This window comes from Haemaphysalis longicornis, unplaced genomic scaffold (genome assembly GCF_048455015.1).
Source record: "Haemaphysalis longicornis isolate Haplotype H1 unplaced genomic scaffold, Haemaphysalis longicornis Haplotype H1 scaffold_6, whole genome shotgun sequence".
NCBI classification, from domain to species: Eukaryota; Metazoa; Arthropoda; class Arachnida; order Ixodida; family Ixodidae; genus Haemaphysalis; species Haemaphysalis longicornis.
This window is the reverse complement of record NW_027526407.1, coordinates 163918826-163936888: the sequence shown is the minus strand read 5'-3', so window position 1 is coordinate 163936888 and position 18063 is coordinate 163918826. Positions and strand designations below refer to the sequence as shown.

Below are 18063 nucleotides of genomic sequence, written 5' to 3'. Positions count from 1 at the left end.
ATTTTGAAGTAACAGTTCGGGGGAGCTCGCACTCATGCGCAAGACTTGAATAGCCGAGCTTTTATAGGTGAATATTGCCTGAAAACTTGGAAAGTTTCAGTGTAATTTTTTAGTTACATAGTTTCCGTTTAATCGCCTTCATATGCAACAATGGGTCATCGTGTTCTTCACGAGTAGTGGTAGATGCTAAGTCATCCTGAGCATCATAAACTTCCACGAGCTGTTCGTCATCGACTCTAGGCAGCGGTGGTGGGATCTCCAAGTCATCACCAGAAGGACTGGCAAACTCGTAGCTATGTCTCCAATTGTCTATAATGGGTTTAAGAGAATACGGCGGCCGCGGCGACCTCTCTTAAAAAAGGTCTATTTTCATCCTTAGCATTAGCGCTGGAGTTTTTGTACTTGTTCGAAAGCGCTTGACGACAGCGCTGTAGTTCTTTTTGCTGATGTCACCGCACGAGCCAGGGTCTCGACGGTGGCCGCGAGGCACGCGCTGACAAGCGTCCGGCAATTTCTTGGTACTTGGGCCTGCAACAGCAAACTTACGGCCAGTAAGAACTGCTCCACTGTAAAGATAGAACACACCTAGCCTGTAGATACGGCGGCTACAAAGAGTTTTTGTTTATAGAAATGTCAGCTTATTCACTGCAACATAAAAAACACCCCTTTCCAGCCTTGATTTTCTGAGGAGATCAGAAAACTCCTAGAATAACCTTCGAAAAAGTGCCATGATCTGCTGTGGAGCTGTACAACGTAAAACCGCGGGAAAGAGGCTTTCAGAACGCTTTCGGGTGCATTCGCACCCTGCTTTACAACGTAAAATTGCGGGGAAAAGGCTTCCAGAACCCTTTCCGGTGCATTCGCACCCTGTTGTAATAGTTCAAAAGGTCCCTCAGTCGAGTGAAATGCACTTCCCGAGATACAAATGGGTCTTTTTGTTATTGCGTGCACACAATGAGGTTTGTAAGTGCTTTTCGTGTGTTCAAAGCCGGTCACTTGGTGCTGTGCGTCCCTATCGTTGTAGGAGCAGATAAGAACAGCCGGCGAGCCTATGACGTCACGGCCAGCATATCAGTGTCTTTCTCACGAGAGCGGGGGCTGGGTTCAGTGCGTCCTGGGAAGATAGCGATTTTCTTTAGGGCTTGTCTGCGGCTTTTTGACTCCCATAAGTACCGGAGGCTGGGAAGCATCAAGTGGACGCTTCACTCGCACTTATTTTCTGACCTCCGTGTCGGAATCTAGCACCGGACCCTTCGTGCGTACGATATTTCTACGTCGGATTGGGTAAGTTGCCGTTGATTAGTAGGCGAAAAGCGGGAAGCGTATTTGGCATGTTTCGGACGGCCGTAGAAACAAAATAATGTATATACCACAACACCTTAGTGTTCTCTCTTACTCAATCCTGTCTTCGTATATATCTTTAAAATTATTATTGTGATAGCCCAATATTGAGTTTTTACATAAGAATAACGTAATGAAGTTTGGTAATTTAGCCTGCGTGCTTTAAGGGGGCTTGCATGATTATAGCTCCTCTTTACAAGCGTAATAGAAGTATTAGGATAAGCATTGCGCTAAGTTTGCCACTAGGCAAAAATAGTTCATGCCTTCGGTACTAGATGTAATCTCTAAATGTGAACGTACACGTGGATTAGCTGTTGTGTTTATTGTTCCTTCTTTTGTCTAAATATTTGGAGCCCAATTTACTGGCGGTATTTTTGGGGAACAGTTAAACGGGCTAGGTTTGGTCCCACCGAATGTTTGAGATTTGATTGTAGGCTTGAACGCGCCAACGCAACACAGGCGATGAGACGAGCCGCAGTGGAGGACTCCGGAATAATCTTGGCCGCCTGGGGATCTTTAACGTGCGCTGAAATATCGTACACACGGGCGCTTTTGCTTTTCGCCTCAATCACAAAAGTGGCTCAGGCGCCCGGAAATCGAACCCACGACCTCGTGCTCAGCAGCGCAACTGCATGTTTTTCAAAAAGGCTGTTGTCTGTCTCTCCCTAAATTAAGTCGCCCTGCCATAGGTAAACTATTTATTGAACGGGAAGTTTATATAGGCAAACCATTTTTAACTACGGAATCTGTGGCAATGTTTATGCTTGACAACATTGGCGCGCAAAACAAAAAAATGATAACACATACTTGAGGCTGAACAAGAATACGCAAGTGATGTGTAGAACGTTCTAACTATTATTTATACATACGTGCTTGATTTCGTGAAAGATAAATAAGTACGCCTGAAAACCGACTTTTTTCTAAAATTACAAAAGCATTCGCGGGCTTTAATAACCATCACGGCGTCATGAGGAGTAAAATTAACGAAAGGTTCTAGTCAATGGCAGGCGATCACAGAAGAGCGCTAAAATCGATTTGACAAAAGGAACTCCCCATGTGTTTTATGGGAGGACCGAGACGGGAAGGGTAGAGCATCGCAGGTTTGGGAGGGAGAACTGAGAGACACCAAACGATAGCGGCCGCACATCACTATCGTCTTTCGACAAAATGTACAGCAAAAAAAAAAGTAGATGCACGACCAGTTTTTTGAGGAGCGTTTAATCTCGTGATTTATTACTTTTTAACGGCGCCATGAGATGAAAATTCCGAAGGGCCATTATGTTGGCGTGTAGCAGATAGCCAGCGTCGCCAGAAGCGAATCCCAGGAGCGTAAGGAAGGAGTCAGATAAATTATTGGAGCCATTTTGCGGCGCCGACTGAAGCCAGGTATCGTAAGTCGCGTCCGCCCCACATAGTGGCCGGGGAATGGTAGAAAGGTGGCAATGCTTGGAATGTTTTCATGCGATGACAAAATCCGATAAACCTATCGCGTTCTGCGCTTAACGGCGAAGTTAAAAGCTTTTAAATTTTTCAAGAAAATGAATATTATAAATTTTGATACCTGATTGAATTAAGCTGGTTCAACTAAGACAGCGCACTTTTAATAAGGCATTGCACTTCCAGAGATTTATTTGGAGTGTTTGTTCATTGCACGAGAGAGGCACCTTGAACAGTCTTTGTCTGTTGCGAATCAGAAAAAGCAATCAAAACTTCCGCGCGTTTTCGTAGCAGCAACATAAACAAAAAAAATGCGTTTCCAAACCATGCTGAGAAAAGCACGCTGGACGATTTGTTGGTTGTCACTTTGAATATAACAATAGGAAGATCAACCTACGTTGTGCAAAGTATGTTTTGTGAAACTGGCCACGGCGTTTGAAAGCACTCAACCATTCTTCAAAAGTGAAACGGGCACTTCTTGTGCCCTCCAAAATAGGGCGAGCTTTCGCACGCCAATCCTAGAATAATTCATGAGTGCAGACAAGATATAACGAACAATGCGGCGTCGACATCTTTGGGGCTTGTGTATCTCGTTGCAGCATGTGACGTCTGTAGCGGCTGCATAAAACAACATAGATATCTTGGTACGGGACTGCTCTCTTCTCGCGTGCCTGTACAAGATGTTCCCAGTTTCACTTGTTTTGAGTGATTTCCCAAGGGTATAATTTCTGCTGGAGCACAAAAACAAAACTCGAAGCTTTTGGTAAACGAAGTTTCTGATTCAGCTCGCCTTTGAAAGCCAGGTTGACCTAGTATATAGCTATCCCATGCCAGCGGAGCTGACGTACGGCAAACAGCGGGTGATATCGCCGTTTGCTGAGTAAACTATGCCATATCTTTTGCAGCCCAAGTGCTGTGCTTTCTTAGATTTCGGTCCGCTATCGTGTAGCCCCCGAGGCGTCAGCAGGCAGACGGCTAGAATGTGAGCAATAGGTGCTCACGTGCTGTGCCCAGCTGTACGCAGAGATACCGAAGGAACGGTGGTCAAAACCAATAAATGGATATCAATTCGGAACGCCACTTGAGAGAGGCCATTTAAGAGAGACTGACCTGATCACAATGCTATGGGACATAGTAATTTATATCACGCATCTGAACAGCATCATGCAGCAATACAAAAATGTTTAGAACGCCAAAGAAACCTTTTTATGTCATATGTTGATTCTTTAGGCAATATAGGACCTCTTCCGAAATAAACAAGGCAACAAGAACCAGGCTTTGCTTTATTAAGTTTTTGCTAGATTGCGCTAGCTGTCTATCCAGTAAGAGTGTTGTGTATTTGTTGTGCACAAGTTTAGGACGCTGTGGTGAACCTGTACAAGTATTTGAAATAACGTACCCATTAGTGCACGGTAGTTTTAAATAAAACTGCGTCCGTCATTAGGTAGTAGGTCGCATATTAATGGTAGCAGACTGGAATCCCTTCATGTTCAGCCCCCCGCTTTAGCAATCATTTATGTAACATGTATTTACAGTGTGGAGACTGTTTATTTGCCACAAAGAAATATTTGTTTTTTGGTGTTCTAAGAAAAGTGTTGATTTGAAAAAACTTTGTGAAGGTTGGTGTTAAGGATGAGCGAAATACCAAATTTTTATCGAATTGTTTTGTGGTCCAGCGATCGACAATCATGTTGCTATTCCGCACATTTTTCTGCGGTTCAATCTTTCTAGATGCACTGGCGCTGATGTGCAACGCTTATGTTAAGGTAGTATATTTTGAACAGAAAACGGTGGGAATTGTAGCCAATTTGTACCTGTAAACAAGCGCTTGGATGTTCTTGTGTGTGTTTGTGTTTCGTCGCGTATTAATGGTTTTGCGGAAGCATTTTAGCACCAATAAATAAAAAAAAGGTACTAGTACACAAACCAAGGCGAAACATTCGTACTACTTCATGCTCAACATGTGAATGGGAATGTTCTTTATTCACCAAAGTAAATCTGGGTTAGGCACGGAAAATATTCGTCAGGTTATACGTGGACCAGCCGTAGTCAGGAGCCGTTAATTTATGTCTGATATTTGGGAATCAATTTATCGCTCTAAGACAGCGGCACTACAATATTATTTTTCAGCTCCTTCAGTAAATGCACATGCAGCCAATAATTGCACCAGCAGCTTAGCACACCTTTTCGGAAATCCTTCGTATCTGAGCGGCCTTGTATAGCCACGGAAACCGCTTGAGAATACAGGGAGCACATAGCCGTGCTCCGCGAAACGCCACGATGGGCGCCGCGTTAATCGTGGGGCACATGCGCAATTCCGTGCCAGATGTTTGGAAAGCGGCGCGTCGTCTGCTAGTGTTCCTCCCACTTGGCCGCGAGGAACGAACGTTAACAAGCACACTAGCAACGTTGCTGCCAGAAAACGTATTCGAACTGAATTATTCAGCCACACGTACATAAAAGCGCCGGAAAATGAAGATGTTTGTGTAATGTATCTTCTATTCGTTTTGATGCGTGAATCTGCTTAATCGGCATTGTTTGTCATGTGGTTTTTCTTTCAAGGATAAACATGCTCAAAGCGACTCTCTGTAAAAATACGACACCCCAGTGGTGCTAGCAGTAATTAAATTTTCTACGTGCAGAAATGCCTGCGGGATGATTTAGTTTAAATAGGTTTTGTTACAGAACCGTGGCTTGAGTATTTGTGTATTTTGGCGCGCGCGGACAAACGCCAAACGCGAGGAACCGTAAGAGGCGGCCCCCGTCTAACTCCCTGTAGGACACCGAGTGCGCATGTGTTGCAATTCCCTCTGTGCCCGTCGTGGTGGTCCTCGGACCGCGGCCACGCACTGCCCGGCTTACTGAGGCCACACCTGCACCTAGCTAAAAAGCAGGTGTCAAAACAGGCTCGCCTAATGCAAGGTATACGTTACCTGTAAGCATTCCTGAAGCAAGCATTGCTTTCCAAAATAAAAAAAGCAGGTCATGACCAATCAATACGCAAATTAGCACAGAGGTCATGACCATGCGCAAAACCGCGCCAAACAATCAATACGCAAATTAGCACAGAGGCGGGTACACAAATCGGTGCCGCTTGAGCTGCGGCGCCGCTTCGCCAACCACTGTGAAGTCACGTGAATTTTCTGTACTTCCTCCTTTTCGCTGCCTCGGCCTGCAGAAATCAATCTGTGTCGGTGTCAGTGCACAATTTGAGTTATTGAAAACCATTTTCCGAGTACCTGAAGCCGTGTCTTGCCTAACGGGGAGAAAACAAACGGGGCACAATAACAATGTTTGCTCATCTGATGGACATGGATGGAAGTCGGGAGGGGGGTTGTAATTTCATGCTGAAAGTAAGAACAAAAAAAGACACCGATGAGCCCTCTAGTATTGCTTTTATTCATATATTTTCTTACGACGCCCGCCGTGAATACGGATTGTGGTAAACGTTGGCAGTGCATGTGAAGAAGCAATTTTCGCATTTTTAAGAAGCCCAAGAAAACACGGACACACAATTGAACTGAAAACTACTGCGCTCACAACAACCTGTGTACACTGTAGGGTCCCCATGCGAAGCGCACGGTAGCAGTGTAGAAAAAGAAGGCGACTACGCACTGTAGGGTTTTCTTGGTGTGTAAGCCCACCATTGGTGGTAGGATGTTCAGCAGAAGACATTGTTTTCATATATTCCCCCTAAAAATTGTGCCGTGTACTTATCAGAAGATTAGGACGCAAGGCAACTGTCTTTCTGACTAATAAAACCGACGCTTGGTTCAAAACAATGTTCACGCCTTATTAGATGGCCAATAAAGCGTCAAATGAATCATCGCACAGCTCCACGGACGCTAAAACAAAATCCTTGGTATTCACCTGAGACAACGCTCTTGGCTGAAAGCACCAATCCTTTACATAAATTTCGGTGCAAAACAAAAATTCTGCAGCGTTTATGAGCGCCTTTTGTCTTTTTTTCCCACCCGCGTGCCCTGTGCCGCGTGGCGCGCTTACTTCAGCATGAACAAAAGGGCGCGTTGCTCCGAGTAGAAGGGAAGGCAGTCGAGCATCGCTCGTCAGTGTTGGCAGACACGAACATCGCATTAAAGAACATCTTTTTTGGGAGCATAAACTAGCTTACCTTGTAATTTGTGAATGCTCTCAAGATGAATTGAATTTTGTATTTTACCAATGCTCTTTGTAGCTGAAGACTGCTAAAATAGCCCACTCTTGGGCAACATTTTTATAACAATATCAACTTCTCTAGTGTGTACATCGTTTAATAAAAAAATTGCTCCGGCTTTGCTCACCTAATCATGGATATGCAAAACAAAAGCTTGGCTTGGTCTGGTTGAGTCTGGTTAACCTTTGAGCAAACTCTATTGCCTACCAAGTCTGAACACCGTTAGGTCACGTGCAATGCTCACAGAAGGAGGGCCAACAAACGCGGCATTCATTCAGGGCAACCGCGCCGTTCCTCTTTGCCGGGCGCTAGACGAGTCACGTGTCCGAGACGATGCAGCGGTGGATGCATGGAAGGCTGCGGGGATGATCGGCTGCCGATCAGCTGATCAGACGCAGCGGAGGGGGCGGCCGCCGCTCGTGCTGAGCATTACGACTGAAAACGGGCTCTGCGCGGCACCAAAAGCAGGCCTGTCTAATTATGTGATTCGCTCCGAGGGGTGTGTCGCTGGGGGGATGTCTGCGGTCAAAAAGTGAAATTGCGCATCCACCGCAAAACCGCTGGACGACAGTAATAAAGCTTTGCTTTAGAAATCAATGAGCAGACTCGCATTTATTAGCTGTAGATATTCCAAGCACCAAAAGCGCTATAATCAGTTCATTTTGAAAAGAAAATAAAAACTACACTTCTGAAAATTATAATTCAAATTCGAATCTACTTTTCTTATTATTAGTGCGGTTATTCAGGGTTTAATACAGCACTCTAATGCACGCTTGAAAGTCTTAGGCTTCTCGTCGTATTTTGAAAAACGGACGACTAATAAACAAGAAACGAAAAAAATCAAACCACTCGAAAAAATTGGCCAAATATCGGCTTGCTTCAATACAACGTTTTTCTACAGACAATATACTTTAAGTGCCCTTGGCACGTAACTGACCCTCTTTTAATCTCTTCCTATCTCCTGATGCACAGTGATGATTTATGCAGGCAGTTGTAAATAAAATCTGCGTACCACTCATGTTTTTCCGTTCGATAGTGAATCTGTGTTCTATGACAACTTCCTTAAAAAGTCGAGAAATGTAAACATTTTTGGTGGAATTTACTTGCATATAATTGGTTGTAGATGTAATGCATGCGAATTAATTTTGTGAATGCCGGAATTGCTTACTTCAGTTGTCGCTATCAGCGAATGCATCAGCATAGGCACAATAAATTTTCCATTTTCAAACTGTAAATGAAGCATTAGAGAAAAGTTTTTATTTTCAAAGATATCATTGCCAGTCTTGTTGCGAGGAGTTGTATTGCAAAACAAGTGGTACATTTGTCCTGAGTGAAACATCTCTTATGTAACAAGAATGTTCCTTCAAATGACCCATTTCGGTCTACTTGGTTGATAAACTGTGCGATGGCGTCCGCATGGATCAATGAATTCTCCGACCCAATAAAATTCAGCAATTCTGTATGCTGGCTGCATGAAAATGTTTACAATTGGTAAGAAAAATAAAATTTGATGTCCACTTTTTTCTGTTAGTGAACGTAGCGAACTGTCTCACATGTGTATTAACACATTCGGGAATTGCATGAATGCTTCAGAGGGCGGTCCATAATAAAGAATATAATTTCAGGAAGTCGAAACCCTTTGTAAAATAATATCTGCAAGTTAGATGGACCAAGAAGCGTATTTCCTTTCAAACTATGCTACCGTGATTTAGAAATCTGCTTTAATTTGGTCTTCGTTGCGAAATTACGCCCTTCTCCAAAGAGTAAATAATTGCGCGTCATCTTCGCTCTGAACGCTTGAAACGGTGTCAGCTGGCGGTCGCTTAGCTCACAGCGAGTGCGTGTTCCTTGCTTGGCGTGCAGTCATTTTGTGTTTGCTTGAGTGTTTTTTTGGAGGCGTTATAGCGTCCGGGACACCATTTCACAGATGACTCTGAATCGGAGTCATCAGAATTCTTTACATAAAGGACTCCTCGGACAACAAAATTGTGTTGCGGGGAGCGATTATGCGTTCTCTTTATTACCGTCTTAAACATTTCCTTATTGCATCCTTGCGAACTCTCTATTACACTGAATCAGAAGCTTTATAAATTCCTCTTGCCAATTCTATATATAATCAATTACCGTAAACTAAGTTAGCTATTATTGTAATAATTATGACAAAATTGTTCATTTAGGTGTTACGTGGTTTTGTTTTGTTATCTCATTACTTGAGACCTGATTTTAGGCAAATTACATGTTTTGTTCCTCGCACGCATATCACCCCCTTTATATCATCAACATCATCTTCATCACTGTCAGCCTATTAAAGTACACTGCAGGAAGAAGGCCCCGGTCTCGGTTTCGAATCCCGGCAGTGGCGGCCGCTTTTATGGTGGAGGCGAAACGCAAAAACGTCCGCGTGTACAAGATTTCGGCGCACGTAAAGATCCCCGGGTGGTCAAAATTAATGCGGAGCCAAGCACTACGGCGCGCCTCATCGCCTTCGCTGCGTCGGCGAGTTAAACCCTATAACCAACCAAAGAAGGAAGAAGGCCTCTCTTTTGACCTCCAAGAAGATATTGACCGCCAACGCTCGTTGTCCACAGTTTGCTGCTAAATTTCTTTATTTTATCCCTCCATCGGGTAAATGCTATTGCCCTTCCTTTAGACCCATCTCTTGGTATCCCCTCTGTTACCCTAATTGTCATCAGTTTTCGTTTCTTCTTACTAAATGGCCAACAAAAGACCGTTTTTTCTTTGTTTGACTTATGTTATCTTCTACTCGAGTTTGTTCTGTTATCCAGGTATGCCCCTATTTGCCCCTGATTGTTATTCCTAAGATTACTCGTTCCATGGTCTGTTGTGCCGACCAGGGTTTGTTTTCTGGGTGCCACGTTCCACCTCCGCATGTCACCACGGGCAGCATGCACTGCTCACTGATTTGCTTTTTGAGTGACAGACGTAGCTTTGTTTTTAATATTTGGGAGTGGTTGCCGAGTGCTCCCCAACCCACACCTATTCTGCATCGGACTTCTTTCTCGTAGGTAATGTCAGCACTTATCATCTATCCGGGGTAGCCATAATTTTTACTTCTGGTGTTTTATTTGCTTATCTAAAGACGCTTTTGGCATGCTTTTTTCTGATTACTTAAAAAATATTTGATATTTAATTTGAAAAAATTTTGATATTTATGTTAGCACCACGATCGTGCTTTCTGATCGTGGTTCCTCAATCATTAGTTGCTTGTGCTCTACAGTCTTACTCAGCAATACCATGAACAAGACAAAACCAAGGCAACGATACTTGGACCTCAAAGGATTCAAATACTCCCCGTTTATCTTCAATCCTATGTTTTCCCATGTTAGCTTACTAAACGACCTTTCGTACAAGCTGTGACCAGTTTTAACGAGATGGTATTTCCCTGTCTTACTCCCTTTCGGACCAGAAATCTACTGCTTTGCTTGTGGAGGGTTATCCTCCCCGTGCATTCATTATATACGTCTTCTAGAAATGTTATGTAGGTTTCCTGTATACCCTGGGCTTTGAGTGCTTCTAGGAGGGCTGCGCTGATTACAGAAACAAACGATTTCTCATAATATATCACGGTCACACAAAGAGGAGTTTAGTGTACTCTGAGGATTTTTCTCTCTTTTTTGATACCCCTTCCAAAACCCAGCCTGCCCTCCGGGTTGTCAAGAGTCCAGGCCGACACCTATGCGGTTATCTGTCACTTCAGTAAATAGCTTGTGAACAACTGGGAGTAGTATGATGGGTCAGTATTTGTGTAGGTCTCTTGGATCTCCCTGTTTATTGATCAGAAATATGGTGGCGTTTTTTATGCTTTGGGCACTTTACGAGTCTTCAAGCATTCCGAAAATAGTACAACAAGCTTTTCTAGTACAATATCCCCTCACTGCTTCAAAAGACCCACAGTTTTGCCATCGTCACTTGCAGGTTTTACTATTTTTATCCTCTTGGGAGCCCTTCGTATTCCTCTTTGGTTACTAGTGGGACGCCGCATGTTCAGCTTGTAGTTTCAGCAGTTCCGCCTTTTCTAACAACGCCGGCATAAGCGGGGTGTAGGATCGTTCTGCTACTTTATTATCTCGTCTATGTTGGGCATAATGTTTTATTCTGCTTGTCTCTGAGTGCGTAGATCCAGTTTTTTTGGTAGCGAACTTTGTCTTATTTGCTTTCAAGCTTCCCCCAGTTTGCAGCATTTCTAAGGTCACTGACACGGTAAATGCACGAATGTCGTTTTGTTACTTCCGTTATTCAGTGTCGACAGCCGGGGTAATAAAATACGATCCACCGTACTTGGCACTTTCACGTTCTTACACATGACAATTAGTTGCTTTGTTTTCTTGATTAGTGTTTTCAGTTTGTTCTCTGCAAGTTGCTGCTGCAATAGCTGCTGCAGATTCACCGAGTGGTGCTGTTAGCCTGTCATTTAGCTTGTCTACATTGACGTGGTTCTGCTCATTCAGAAGCGCCAATTTGTTTTGAGAGTTTTTTTGAAACTCCTGCCATCTGGATCTGACTTGGTGAGTGCGGGGTTTCATAGTTTTTCTGAGTTCCCTTATTTCTCCTTTAAAATTTCGCCTGAGATTTCATCTAAATATCAAATAGCCGCTGCTCCAATTCCTAATAGGCACCGCTACTTCTTGCACAATACCTCGCTTGTTACGTAAAATAAAGTCAATTTTGTTTTTGATGTACTATCGGGACTTTTCCATATCTGTTTCTTTTTTGTTTAAGGTAGAATAGCTGTAAATGCCTATTTTGGTGTTTCAATATCAGTACCTATAGGATTACTATTTGCTCCTACGTTTCCCTTTAAATAGCAGTTTCAAGCAGTTAGTCATGCTAACGGGCAGCATTGAATGCTGGGAACTGAATGGCGTTTATTCTGATCTCCACCTACAACCGAGTAACAAAAAAACAACCATTAGTGGCAGTTTTTTGTGACACTGGCGGTGCAACCAAAGCTAATCGTTTCTCATTGTTTCTTTCTGATGTTTTATTTGATCCTTGCAGGCCATAAATAAATTACAAGGGTAAAGCATTGCTTTAAAAGGGTGCTTCAAACTTCTGTGTTTAGCATGTAGAAATTACCCCTGTATACTTCACTACTTTACTCTTCGGAACATTTTTCTGTCGAGTGCCATGATGGGTTTACTAGGGCCATTTGTATTTTCCGAGAGGCACGCATCGTCCCTGGGTTGTTACACACCTGTTAGTTCCGCCTTATGCCAGCCCCCAAACCCTATGGGAATCACAGCCCCAAAATACCCTATTTTCCCCGACCGAGTACTTGTGGCCGTAACATCATTTACCCCATCGGTTGCTCACGACAACACAGCACATTAGAGTCATAGCGTAAAAACGTTGTTATAAAAAAGCCTCAGAGTGGCCGAATTAGAGATATTTTAGTAACAAAAGTACACGTACACAACGGGAGCACTTCGCCGAAATTGTTATTCAAAACCGCCACCACAATTTGCGGCTCTTTTTTCCTTCTTGAGTATACAAGCACGCAGATATTGCCAATGTTTTTGCACTGAATTATTTTTTGTATACATGAAAAAAAAACGCCTTACGGCTGTCTTGTTACAGTGACGCTGGTGTAGTGCTCATAAAAAAACGTAAGGGCGGGTTGAGACTGTTGTAGCAACTGTCGTATTATCGTTAAATAATCACGTCACTAAATTTCTCAGCCAAGCAAACTGCGGGAAACGGTTTTTTTACATCCATAGCGGACGATGTTTCTATTACGTTGGTAGTCTGAAAATACTATGCCTTATTTCAACTGTGCATAGTGGCTACACATGCAACGGCAATTTATCGCGCCCTCGGGAACGCGTAACAGTTTATGAATCGGGCCCATCTAAGGTACACACATAAGAAGCCATGGATAGTTTTTATAAGGGCTACAAGCGTCGCCTGCCATAAAGAATTGACCCTGTTGACTGAAGCGAAGGCGATAGTGTTTTCGTGCTTATCCAGTCATGGACAGCCTCAGCTGGTACCGCTGCGGTGGCCCATCCATGTGAACGGAAAGCTATGGCAAGATAGCACATGTGTATAAGATTTTCCTTCGCTGTTGCCTTGCGAGTCCGCCTGTATCGTCTGGTAGGCGCCTGATTTCTTTCACGCATGCAGTTCGAGCAATATATCTTTTTGTGTGTCTTAATCCGCAAAAAGGAATAAAAATGAGAGATTTTTAGAACTTAGTATATAAAAAGTGCAAAACAAAAAGTTCGTCACAAAAATAGTTTATTCCGTCACTCAAAGCGCAGGCGATACAAATCACCAATTTCAAATGTAAACGGGTGCCTTAAAAACGATTTCCATGCGACCAAAATCGACGAAACACGCCGGTGCTAGAACAAAAGATGTATTGCAGAACAGGCGACACCAGCCGACTTGCACGGCAGTAGCGCAGTGCATTATTGAACACCCCTTCTAACTCGACACAAATTTCTGTTCTCGCGGCTGGGCAGCGCCACCAGCACCGGTCGTGTGCCGTTATTTTTTTCAACGTAGCTTGTATAAGACTACCATTCCGCAAATATACGCACGATCGCGAATACTCAAGAATCGCCTTTCCATAACTAGGTATTCTGAAACATTGGAAGCCTGAATTTTAAGGGCTCAGATTCACTGGTGGCAACATGCACTGTAACGGGCATTACTGTATCTTTGTACCTTTTATCAGTACAGTCAGCGTGGCGAGGGCCAAAGCATGGGTTCCAACAAGCCGCCCCCCAACGACAAGATCATCGATGGACAGCGGTACACCATGCTCGTGGACGAAGAACTTTTTTACAAGGCGAAAGACCTCAAGTTACAAGAAGGGGACGTGGTCCAGGCAAGGATGCTAAGGAACTTGTAGTTCTTCATTTTGCACATCGTCTTTCTTTTTTTAAAATGGTGACAGCATGCACAGGGGAGCGAAGCGTTGCGTATGTAAGCATTAATTCTTTTTTGAGTGCTTAAAGGTTTTTTATTTATTTTACTACATAAGAAGCCCAAAAGGGGTGGGGATATACCGTGTTCATGAGAGCTAGATTTTATATATCAACATTTTAACTACAGTGAGCTGAATATCTTTTTATACCAGTAAATACTTTTCAAACAGCTCTGACTTCTCCCTGCGTCCGTCGCGCTTCATAAGTCTTTAAAAGATAACCGCATAGGACGGAGTGAATGAACACAAATAACGGGGGCATGGGGAGAAAGAGTTCACTCGTCCATTTCACGTCGTTTCGTTTAACCCACCATTTAGAAGTGTAAGCAGCACGTTACGGAATGCATTTCAAGCTTGGCCACCCATTCTCTGTGCGAATGCGTGAACGCTGCACCGAACAGATCGCAATAAATAGGGCGATTTCCGTCTGGTAATTTCGGTGCGTCAACGGGGTATATTGCCTCGAGACTAAATTCGTTGTGTTGGAATGCGCTGATCTAAACCATGCTTTGAAAGAAGTATTTGATATAAGTGCTAACGACTCTGCTCAAGCTGAGATTTTGGACGGCCTCTATCGGACACCGTCATCACCTTTTGTTTCATGTCGTTCCCTCAATCCGCACTTAGACGAGCGCTTCAAGGCCAAAAGGCGCACAGCTCCGGTAACTGTGGTATGAACAGAATATATGTGTACCGAAATATGTACTTAGGCGGTAAACCAAATGAGCCGAGGCATGATAAGTAATAGTTGGGTGGGGTTACTATCTTCAGCAACGTCACCAAAAACGTTGACAATTACTCACGACGGGAGGAGTTTGTTGCCTTACGCAAAATAAATGTTGCATCACAGCAAGTGGGTTGCTTTATTTTTATTGATTTTGATTGTCATGGTTCCATGCGCTCACATGCTTTTTTGGAGAAGATAATTATATAGTAAAGTGAATTCCACAACAAAGAGTTGTTTCAGGAACACTGTCTGCTATGCTGAAAGCAAACTAACGGGAAGAAAACTATTTCTGTATGAAGTGGTAATGATCATCTCGCATTTAGGACGGCCAGCGGCAATTCTTAAACGGTATTGTTCACCTTCCAATACGTATCTAAGTATGTAAACGCTACTGATCACACAAAACGAAGCGTTCTGAGTGTACGCTGATGCGTAAGTGTTTATTTTCAACTACCACTCGTAATGCGGTCATCGGTGGCGGGCGTTTCGTTATAGGCAATTTAGACACTATAGGTTTTTGTGTCAAAACATTCAGGTATCTGCATTCATAAAAACAACGTTTATGACAATATGACGTGAGGAACACGTAATGACGTTGGTACGATATGAAGGGAACACGATATGACGTGAGCAGATGCGTATTTCGAGAAATACGCATCTGTTCACGTCATATCATGCAGTGTGTTCGCGTTCGAATTAACTTTCTACATCTAGTGTAAATGGCATACCTTGGAATGGTACTTGTGGATAATGTGTCCGAGAACCAACTTCGTTGTATTAAACAAATATCTGCGCAAATATCATCGTCATTTAATTACACCTATTGGGTGTGTGAAACAGAGCACTCCAACGGTTTAGGTCTTTTTCTACTTAGTCACGTTATAGGTCATGAACATGTTTTCTTTAGCAGGAGCGTCTGCCGGTTGTGCGTTTAGACCTAACATTCCTTCACGTAAAAGCTTAACCAATGCTGTTTCCTGTGGCAGAACTGAAGGTTTCGTTGGTTTTTTAAGCGTTTCCTTGTTTAAGCAGCTGCGACTAACTAAATAGGTGACGTGTAAAACCAGTTCCGACGAATCCTTTCACTCGCGTCTAATCATTTTTTTTCGTAAAGCATTACAGCAAGCCGGCCCAGTCTGAAGAGATTGCACTGTTATGCTTAGCGCTCTCAGACAGAAACGGCAAACGAAAACACGCACACGCTCTTATCTGTGATTTTCTTTCTGTTCCCTTTTTGCACACGCTGAGCGTCAAAAAGGATGCTCGCGAAGCTGAGCTTTTCGCAAGAGTAACCTGCTTCGCATCGCCAATTCACTTGCCTGGGACTTGTTGTTTTGCAGGTAGCGTTCCCTAAATGCGGCACTCACTGGGTCCAGCAGATAATTCAACTGATTCTGCACAAGGGCGATGGACCTCGTGACTTTGAAGAGTTCGTTAAGCGGGCACCCTTTCTTGAGTACCAAGGGGAAGAAGCCCTCGAAGGCATGGATGCGCCGCGAACAATGCGGACCCACCTACCATTCCACCGCATCGCATTCGACAAGAAAGCGAAGTACGTGTATGTCGCCCGCAACCCCTGGGACGTGGCGGTATCTTACTACCACTTCATGAAGCAAATGCCCGACTGGGAGCTCCGGGATTTCGATTTCGATGAGGTACTCGAGAACTTTCTCATTGGCAATACAGGATTTGGGGACTACTTCAAGCACATCGCCGGAGGCTACGCTCTGAAAGACGAGCCCAATGTTTTTTTCGTCACTTATGAACAGCTCAAAGACGACTACCGCGGGATGGTGCTGAAGTTGGCGCGATTTCTTGGAGACGAGTACGGTCAGCAACTTGAAGCCGACGAAGATCTTTTGCAGACTGTTATCGACAAGAGCAGCACGGAACACATGAAAAAAGTAGTCAAAACTAGTCACGCTGATTTGGCTTGCCTTTTTGTGAACAACAAAGATCTCCTTGCTAAGATGGCCCAATCTGCTACTGAAGAATCTATAAAAAGAGCTAAGGAAGTACTAAACTTTGTGCGCGTGGGGAAAGTTGGCGGCTGGAAAGAGTCGCTAACGAAGGAGCAGCTTCAGAAGATTGAGGACCGGATACAAGAGTCGTTGAAAGAGTCAAATTTCATCACGCTTTGGCAGAGCCAATGGGACGATGCCAATGAAATACTGCACAAGTGAAAAGCACGCTCGAGAAAAAATTGAGGACGTTGATTTTTGTTAAATGAAATTAAGACAGGGTTTGACGAAGAGAGCTAGCTGGCAATTTACTCATGTCAACCAAAACAAATACCGTTTTGGCGGAATGAAAAGAAATCAACAAGGTTTTTTGAAGCTTGCGTGCCAACGTCACATTTTATTAACCCAGTTTTGCTAGGGGTGCATTCATGCTACTCAACACGAACAAGAATTGGCAAAGCCGGGTGGTATTTTTAAGGTGTTATGTAATACTCAATTGTACTTTATTTATTAGGCAATAAAACTGCTTCTTTGTATAAGGTAGAAAATGTTTCTATCAACTGACTGATACCGTACTCTAACAATTCCTACCAGATTTTGATCGCTGAACTGTAAAATTATTTAGAAGACAAGAAACAAAATTTTCTTGCAACAGGCAAAACATAGGTGATGGAAGCCATCAAAATGTCTTTGAATTGATTCAAGAGAGATGGGTTTTGGCAAACTTGATGTTCTGACTAGTGTGACCAGTGCTCCATATGCAAACGTTCCATCGAAGGCGAACTGATGTGTCACTTCTTATCCGCGGAAGATGGATTCTCCTGTTGATGGAGCCCCATCTTGTGGACATTCTTGCGTCCGTGACAGGATTACAATCTAAAGCAGTCATCATAAAGAATCAAGAACAACTCAGGCATTTTAGTTGATGATTTGTTGCATACATATGATCCAGCGGTTGGCCGCTTCCCAGTTTGCGAAGCTGGAGAGGGGCCACTGTTTTCTCGAGCAAGTGCAACTTGGTGTCCTGAACCTTAACTTTTCTTTTCGTGCCAATCTCACAATCTAGGACAATTCGGGACGCCTCGGTAGAATTCACAGAAAGGTCTTTCAAGTAAGCCTACAGAAAAATAAGTACTTGTAGATAATCCAAGTCAGTCGCGGTGCCTGTTTGGAGAAAAAAAATCAGAGGAAGTTTCTACTGGAGAAAAGTAAAACAAAGTATAAAGCAAGACAGTGAACCTAAGGAGTTACTGATAGCAGAGAGTTTGAGCGAGAATAAAGCGACAACAAAGAAATCTAAATAGCGACAGAAGCCGCTTACCTGGAAAAAAGTATGCGATTAGTGAGGTGTGGCACCAATTCCAGGACAAGAAATCGTAGAAGATCACGGCGGTAACGCGTAGAAAATTGCCTGTGCCTGTACTTTACAACTCTGTTCTTTAGGACAACAATTCAATTCAATTTATTTCAA

The 18063-nt window shown here is 43.5% G+C and overlaps 1 protein-coding gene across 2 annotated transcripts; it reads left to right on the top strand.

The window, feature by feature from the left end:
- The first annotated feature begins 1098 nt into the window (after nucleotides 1-1098).
- LOC144141245 (amine sulfotransferase-like) lies at nucleotides 1099-17067 on the top strand. 2 transcript variants are annotated; one of them, XM_077672804.1, is made up of 3 exons: nucleotides 1099-1284; nucleotides 13658-13805; nucleotides 15972-17067. In XM_077672804.1, exons 2-3 carry the CDS (start codon nucleotides 13680-13682, stop codon nucleotides 16812-16814), a joined length of 969 nt encoding a protein of 322 aa, XP_077528930.1. In that variant the 5' UTR covers nucleotides 1099-1284; nucleotides 13658-13679; the 3' UTR covers nucleotides 16815-17067. The 2 variants fall into 2 exon arrangements, with proteins under 2 accessions (XP_077528930.1, XP_077528929.1); XM_077672803.1 differs by having other exon boundaries at nucleotides 13653-13805.
- Nucleotides 17068-18063: the final 996 nt, after the last annotated feature.

Bases quoted from the DNA above. Each gene is read 5' to 3' on its own strand.
- LOC144141245 (XM_077672804.1), top strand. From the start codon at position 13,680: ATGGGTTCCAACAAGCCGCCCCCCAACGACAAGATCATCGATGGACAG. The intron at 13,806-15,971 runs GCAAGGATGCTA...GTTGTTTTGCAG, and splicing joins AAGAAGGGGACGTGGTCCAG to GTAGCGTTCCCTAAATGCGG.